General features: G+C 41.8%; 1 protein-coding gene across 1 annotated transcript in view; it reads right to left on the reverse strand.

The window, feature by feature from the left end:
* The window catches only part of agmo (alkylglycerol monooxygenase), a 54,222-nt gene that overhangs the window by 10,279 nt on the left and 35,260 nt on the right, over nucleotides 1-8,683 (reverse strand). Inside the window, exons 11-12 of the mRNA XM_032518150.1 lie at nucleotides 7,007-7,089; nucleotides 5,391-5,496 (exon numbers count right to left, since the gene is read on the reverse strand). Coding sequence (XP_032374041.1) covers nucleotides 5,391-5,496; nucleotides 7,007-7,089 — 189 coding nt within the window. The remainder of the gene's footprint in view (nucleotides 1-5,390; nucleotides 5,497-7,006; nucleotides 7,090-8,683) is intronic.

An 8,683-nucleotide genomic window follows, 5' to 3' on the forward strand; every position in this document is an offset into this window, starting at 1 on the left:
ATCCAATTCTGCAACCATATATCTGCAGTCTGTCCAAACCCCCTACTGCTCACAAATCCTGGCAGCTGGAGACATTTTCCAGCTCACTTCAGGCGAGATACTGTAGCTCAAAATATTGTGAAAAAAGGACCACAAGGAATTTCATTTAACTACAATATCAGACGTGTGATTGTTAGCCAGTAAGCCAATGAGCGTGGCGGAGGGAGAGATTAATAAACTGAGTGCAGAGTGATGAAAGCTTGCACTGCAATAAAGACAACTAAATGAATACGGCGAGCCTTCATTCAGAACCACTCTGGTAGATTTTACAGTTACAATCTTTGACTTATTTACATTTGAACTTCATGAAAGTCTTTTATCATTTGTTATGTTTTGGATTTTGCAAATTGGCGTTACAGTTCTGTGAAATGAGGGTAATGTGCATTTCAGATGAGGGAAATAATAGTGTAAGAAAAAAATGACCATCGTCAGGTTCAGTCAGGTTCACGTGTTGGCTCTGAGGCGGTATCATAAACTGGATGACTGTTGTGTTTCACCCATGAATTAAAGCACAAATAGGAAGACAAATTCAAAAGAAAGTCAACGTTGGCCACATAGACTCAGCCCACAAAAGCCAAACTAAACACTGCTAGAGAACCCCCAGAGGTCCAATTGCTGGTAGATTTCCATAGCTTTACCTGGCAAGTGGTTTGACAACATAAACCAAGCGGTTACTCTTTGACGGGCATGATCCCCTGCACACTGAGTGATAATATTTCACACTGTGTACAGTCGACCACCCCGCTGTTTACTCCAACGGAACAGTCCTACCCAGCGTTTCTCTTTCAAATCCCTCCATTTTCTCCCTGGGAGGAGATTTCCTTTCCTTTCCTTTCCTTTCCATTCCATTCCTGCAAGCTCTCAGATGATGTCATGCTCACAGAGTTTCCATTGCTCCAAACAATCCTGTTAACCTCAGCGCGGCTTTTTGCTACCACACATTCCTGCTTCAAATAAAAGGCAGCTGAACTCTCGCACCTGAGATTTGGCGGCTGGAAACGACGCTCTCAGATAACGCAGACCTCTCGCCCTTTGCTGTCTTATCTGCCGGCTCATGGCTGCTATAGCGGGAAGACGGGGTGGATTTGCAATGTTTGCAGACAAATCAGGTGATGTGTTCAAGATAAAGCCACTTTGTGCCTTTGTAAGTGAACTTCATAATATTTTTCTGCCCTCTTTTTTTGGCCATGGAGCATTTATCTTTCCACTGAACGTCCAACAGAAAAGGGCTCTTTTCAGATTGAAAAACACTATCAGCTCAGGGATGAAAAGATGGAAAATCCAGTGGGGTGTGAAAACAAATGTGTTTTTTTTATTATATTTTGGATTTGACTGGATCACGCAGACTTAGATTTGCTTCTTAAGTGTCAAACTTGCATTTGTACCACTTCTTGAACTCATTTATTACAAGGACACATTCATTCCAGTCATATTGTAAACTAAAAGTAGGATAGACAATGTACTCAGGCTTTTTTGTTATTCAGTTTGGGCCATTTTTTGCTTTTTCTCATTAATACAAAAACGTAAAACTGACAGAAAGAACTGGAAAAAAACAAAAGGATAGCATGTATACTTTTCTTTATGTGGATTTTAACCCAAAAAGTTAACTCTGTAACGGTTTCTACTCCGGCCAACAGGAAGCGCTCTCTCTCTCTCTCTCTCTCTCTCTCTCTCTCTCTCTCCCTCTCCCTCTCTCGCTCTCTCATCTACCAGACCGGTGTATTTTATGAGCCTCTCCTCTAAAATTACTGACTTCACCCAATAGTGGCCGTTTTGAGAGAAGAGCTGCTTAATTACTCTGGATATACAGTCTGCTCCGCGCATGTTTCCCTGTGCCTTCAGGCAAACAGCCGGCCCCCACAGTAATACAACCATGTGTTACATCATTACAGTCCAAACTGCACCAGTGCCCCCCTGATCCTCAACACCCAGAAATACACACACACACACGCACGCACACACACACGCACACGCACACACACACACACACACACACACACACACACACAAAGACAGCGAGTAAACCAACAGACATTATAATTATGCAATCAGGGTCAACAGCCCTGCAATAAAATGTTTCTACTACGTTTCGGATGTGAAAGGTGCCGATTTAAGTAACTGCTGAGCTTGTAGTTCCTGTCATGTTGTACACCTCACATACACACTGGTTAACATCTAGGGCTTAAAGGTGTCATAATTCATTTTCTGTCAGCCATATTGAAGATCCTCATACAAGGGCATCTTTATTACTCGAGCAATAGAAAATCAACCGGCAACTATTTTAACAATCAATCATGTAAAAAGGCCAATCATTTGTAGCTATGTGCTACAGTCCTTGGTCTCAGAGAACAGAGGCAGTTGCACTGTGTTGGAAAATTAAATTGATGTCGAAGTCTAAAAAGTTGTTAAAGTGATAAAGTTCATAAGCTGGCAACTGAGCATGTATCACTACAGCTATAAATAACCAAGATATCTTTGTAGGCTACTTACTATAAATGATCACCTTATTAAATGGGTCTACAGCCATGTAAATCTAAATTATTGTAATACTGGTATGTATAATAGTCAAATACAAAACAGTAAGACAGTATAACATCACTGATACAACAGGAACTGGAATGAACAAATAGGATATTTAATTATTACACCTCTGCAAAAAATATGAACAGTATCATAAGTAAATAATAAACTAGTAAACAACTAAAAGAATAATGACTGTACCAAGACTGTACCAAAGTGAATGTAGTAGTTAACCGAGATGTAACACACAGAGCAAATGAGCTGGCAACATCAAAACAATCACTGTTTTAATACCGTTACATTTTTTTAAATTTTAAACAATTTAATGAATAGGCCAAGCCGATAATTGCACATCACTGATTTATGGATATTGACATATATTGGCCAATAAGTAACAATTGCTGTTCAGCAACTTATTTAGAAACTGATGAAAGTTTATTTTTTACTGTTAAATGTCCCCACTCTGTATGTCTTGGTCCCAAAAATGTTTGTTCATCTCATGTATTTATGGTTAAAATGAAAAGAAAAAAAGAACTGGCTACTGTATCAATATTAGATTTATTAACTCTTAAATATCAATCTCAGTATCTGCACCAAAAAGCCAATATCGGTTGTGTTGTGTGCATTCTATCCTCCATACAAAAACACACGCACGCACGCACCAACGCTTTTTGCACATACAACTATTACCACATACAACCCGCCCCCAGCTCTTTCACACACGGTTACCAGCCTCGTCTCGTCTGAACCAGCGAGGTCTTCATGCGAGCTGCACAGACGGGGGGGGGGGGGGGTGGGCGGCTGGGAGCGAGAGGCAGCCCTGGTTTACAGGTCAAGCCTGCAGCTTTACAAGGGAAATCTCCAGAGCCACTATAAATACCACTGAGAGCTTTAAGGGTGCAGTATATCACACCACTGGGTTTGAAGGACCACAAACCGACCTAGTTTTTGTATATTTTTTTTTTGTAGTCCTCCCCCCCACCCCCACCCTTTCCCAACTGTACAGTCGCATGAGCCTGAATACAATTAAATGTGAATTTCCCCTCCTCCATTTCGAGTGACTGTTAATTGATTGGCCCGACTTCAAAACACACCCACCCCCCCCCCACACAAACTGCAACAAAGACTTGGCCGTTCACCTCCCGCGTCAGACCCATATATCATTAAAGTACCTTAAAAGTATGGGGGTGGTTTCACGTTTTTTTTTCTCCCTTTGCTGAAGTTCTGAGCAAAGGGCACAAATATGCCAGGAACCAATTCAAGTACATGGGAAGGATTTTCAATGAGCCCCACCTGCAACCGAGACATTTATTTAGCTCAACCTGATGTACTGCTACTTGAAATGAGGCCTAATGATTCACTTAAAGAAACGGCTGCATTAAACTTACAGTGTTGTCAAAGTGACACAGCCGCGCAGCACGTGCAGCATAAATCAAGACTTGGTCTGAAGCTCATGGGATATGCACTTCACTTTAGCCACAGCTTCAAGAAATATATAATTCATTCAGTTTTATTCCAATTTATGGTTGGGGGGAAAAAAAAGAAAAAAGTGGGAAAGCATCGAGTTGTCTTTTGAACACCTGAGCAGCACAGATGGGGAGTCAGAGGACAATAAAAGCAGCGATTCAGCGCTCACGTGCAAATCTCATCAGCCTGCTATAGTTAGCGGCAGACGGCACTAATTGGTTCCAGAAGTGTTGCTCTCGTTCACACTGGCTGGGATGGCAAGCAGCGAGGGCGGGCAGAAAAAAAAGGAGGCAGTCGAAGGGAGGGAGGGAGGGCAAGTAATGAGGGGTCAGCCGCCATCTACAGTTGGGCTGCCAGAGCCAGAAAGGCACGCCAATTTTATGGTCAATTGGGCGACGCATCTGGACTCGTAGATCACAGGGCTGCAGGGCTGGACTTAGCACCAAGCTCAAACACATTTCACACCAACAAAACAGACCACACAACACACACGATCACAGGCTATACACACACACCTACACTGGTGAAACATGAGCTGTCATATGAAGATTTTCCTATACACGTTTTTGACACAGTTTTAAAGTCGGAAATCCACACTTTTCCCAAACAATGATTCCTGGCATCACTGTGTTATCTTAATACCACCATAAACATGCATTATTCTTCATATTCATGTTTCCAGAACGTATCTAATTAACCCTCCACAGTTACCAAGATGTGAAGTGTTTTTTTGTAATATGTTTTTACAAAAAGGCATGTATTCAGTAATTGGCCCAACATATATACTGTATGCGATCTACACTCTAGGGCTACTTGCAGGCTAATTAGCTCTTGTCGGGTGTTGACTCTGTGTTCCTCGGTTTTTAAACTGTTACAAAAACAAAGACGGTTTCAATGTCGCACACGTTGTATTTTAAACACATTTTGCTTTTCTGGTTCACACTCAACAATATTTTAATGAAGTGTGGAATGGGAGAGGCCATACTTAACGATTTCCACAATTTGTCATTATGGGACACAGTACATAAAAAAAAAAAGATTGAACTGGTTTTAAACGGTCATTGAAGGGTGTTCAGGTTCTTATGTTACTTTGTAATTTACAGGGAGGGAAGGGGGGGCTTACAGCTCCCCAAATAATTAAAAATGACCAGTGCAACCCCCTCAAATATCAGATAATAATGTCCTTTACATAAATAAAGACATTTGCACCATAACTTGATGCAGAAAATGAACTGTTTGATATGCTCAAAATGTCAACTTTGCTCAAAAGTGAAGATCTCATATAGGTGTATCTGTCAATGGATGAACTAGTCCGTCATCACGACACTTTAAACTGCATTGTCACTCGCTACAGGTGGTCTTACCTCTGTGGGCACGGCCAGGGAAGGCAGCAGGGGCTTCATGAAGCCGTACCTCTGCATTGTCACCATAACAACGCAACGTAGCATTTCCAAGACAGCCGCCGTTGGCCTGAACATGAGGACGACACAACACAGAGGCTTAACAACATTTCAGCTGGATACCTCTACCTTTATCGCCCTCCTGGACTTCTCCTCTAGGGCCCCTTTTTGCTGTGATTTCATAAGGGAAAGTTCAATTTCCAGAGATCAAATAGATTTGAGCCATGGCATTGATTATGCCGGTGCTACGTGGTAAATATAGAACAAGAGAGGTTGAAGCCCCATGCAGACGGATAAATGTGGTTTTAATATTACATGCCTCTTTTGTTTATGTACGTTTTATTACGTGCTTCTTCTTTTTTATTAAGTGTATATTTTCATTTTTAAAGTTTGAGTGTCCTCAGTTCAGCTCACAGCAGGAGTTCTATGTGACAACTGATGAAGAAGAACATCCAGTCCTATTTGGGAACACATGGAAAATCCAGATCATGGGAGCTTGTCAAAGGCCTGTCATGATGTCAGATATTCTGTCTTTCTTCTTGTTAAATACTACTTTTTTTTCCAACATAGTCATCCATCCAAATCATGACTCTGACCTTACGCTGATCAGTGGTTCCCAACCTTTTCTTCCTTGTGACCCTTTAAAGAAAAGTAATGTTTACTGATGACCTTTTTTCCACACAGATTTGTGCTGCTAATACAACCATGTTGTAAAAAAACAAATGTTGTAAAACTACTTGTTCTGAGTACAAATGAGCTGAATTGACATTCTGTTATTTGTAAAACGTTTGCACTCTAGATAACTTGTGGCCCTTCAGATTCATCTTGCGACCCCTAGGAGAGTGTCAACCCCCAGCTTGGGAACCACTGACATAACTAACCAGAGCCATGTCTCTTTCTTCTTAGGGCCCTATTGTTTAAATAGCAAATGCACCTGCGCCCATCTTATCGCCCATGGGTGTGCTGGTCTTACAGGGAGGTGTGTTCAGGGGAATTCTTGGCGTATTGCTATATTGCGGCAGCGGAAAGTGATTGCGCCATTGACAAAAAAAAACCTGGTCTAAAGTCAATAATGCAGCACTTCATTGTTATTTTCACAGCAAATTAGTAAATTGTGCCTAGGCTTGTCCACAGCGCACACACTATGCTTGTCTCACACACACACACACACACACACACACACACACACACACACACACACACACACACACAGGAAAGCGCAGCAGCACGCACACATGCAAAAGATTAAAAATAAAAATATTAAGCAGCAAATCCACGATCATAATAGCATTGCCCCAAGGAACAAACATGCCTGGCTTTTAAAGGGAACGGGAGATGACACTCTGATTGGTTTGGTGCATGTTACGCCAAAAACACACCTTTAAATTAATGAAGACACTAAGTACAACCCTTTTAAGACTTTTTTCCGCCGTCAAACTAGCAAAAGTGGATTTGTACAAAAACGCACATGCGCCTGGCGCTTAGATTGTTAAAATAGGGCCCTTAGTCTTAGTCTGACTAATTAAATATCAAAAATATTTGTATAAAAACCAATACATGAGCAAAGGTCAGTACTGTACCTCTGGTCGATGAGGAAGCCCAGGGAGGTGAGAGTGAGCAGAATGTAGCCGGCCATCCCCAGAATGGTTAACTGTGACAGCATCTAGGAATCAAGATACATGCGCATGCCATGAGAAATCTGTTCAGGGAAAAAATACATTAGAATCCAAACCTTAAATTAATATCATGCCTGGTTAAGTTATGATCACAGGAGACCTTACTGGGAGAGCAGTCATAAACCGCACGGCTGTTGGACTGTTTACTTGGCAATGCCAACCAAAACATGTCTGGCCTTCAGAATAAGTGTACTGGCACATTACAGTATCCTGCAGCAAATGTAATTTGCCTCTTACTTTACACTGACATGCCTTGTTTACGTAGATGCTCTAATCATCCACGATGGGTCTTGAAGGGGGACTTGACCACAGCAGAAGAGACTGCAGTTTGAATCCCGATAGCCCCTAAACGGAGCCAAAACAACCAACATCGGAGCAGAAATCCCATGCAGATTCTCGCTGACCTTTTCCGAGCTATTTGGGATGCACACAAAAAAAACAGACCCGTACAGCACTTTCAAGAACGTGATGTACGGTCTAATTTGCCTTCTCTAACCTACGGACTTGGCTGATGGCAGCAGCTGGAAGCCCGCTGTCTCCTGAGGATGCCGTGGGCTGTCAGCTTAGGTTTATATTTTTCTGACACTCAATACAGAGCCTAACAGCCTAATCTCACTAACTGCTCCCATTATGCATTGACCCAGAAGGCCATATATAGTAAACATCAAATCAACCCATCAACAGGATGCAATAAAAACGTATGTCTTTATGTTTATCCAAGAGTGGGAATCCATAAGCCCCCAATAAGAACTTTATTAGCTGAGCCCTCACATGGGAACATAGAGGGATGATATGATTATGTTTTCCGTGAATCAAACGGGGGGTGGGGTTGGGGGGGGGGGTCTGGGATATTCTGGCCTCCATCCATGTATCAGAGTAAAGGAACAAGACTGTCAGAATGTATTAAAGCTGTATGATTGCTGCATTAGAGCTCAAAGGCTACAGATTCAGTTATTTTTAGTAAGAGGTGTAATGAGCGCAGAATTATTTTGGTATCAAAAGGTTATGTGAACTTATCTGTGTTCAATAACCCAGCGGGCCTCCGTGGACCAGACGCACATGGTCACGGGATCGTTTTTTTGTTTCGACTATCAGAGACGCTACGCTCGAGAGAAAATCTTCCACGGATCCCTCCGAGTCGTCATGTGGAGTCACATTTACAGAACGTTTTTAAAACAAAAGGGGGAAAGGGGAAATGTTCCGTGCTTCTTTCATCGTGCTATTTTTTTTTTTTTTTACGCGATCAAGTGTCAAACTGCAGCAATAACAGCGGAGGACAGAAACATCTGGTGGCAGCACACTGATTGTGTTATTCTGTTGTCCCTGGAGACGAAGCAGATTAACTCATTATTGCAGCCGGTATTATGATGAAGTTCATGCTCGTAGGATAGTTAGTTATTGCAGGGGAACATACACCAGTGGTAAAATGTTACCGTAACTTATAAAGATAAAACCCATACTATACTAGTCATAATATGTAAAGTCAATCTGTTTCAAAAAAACTATAAATGTGTATTCATCTGCACAGAAGGTTTGGCTTCCGATTATATTAGCTGTAAATCTTGCTCACAATACTTGTTA

This window comes from Etheostoma spectabile, chromosome 6 (genome assembly GCF_008692095.1).
Source record: "Etheostoma spectabile isolate EspeVRDwgs_2016 chromosome 6, UIUC_Espe_1.0, whole genome shotgun sequence".
In the NCBI taxonomy this organism is placed as follows: Eukaryota; Metazoa; Chordata; class Actinopteri; order Perciformes; family Percidae; genus Etheostoma; species Etheostoma spectabile.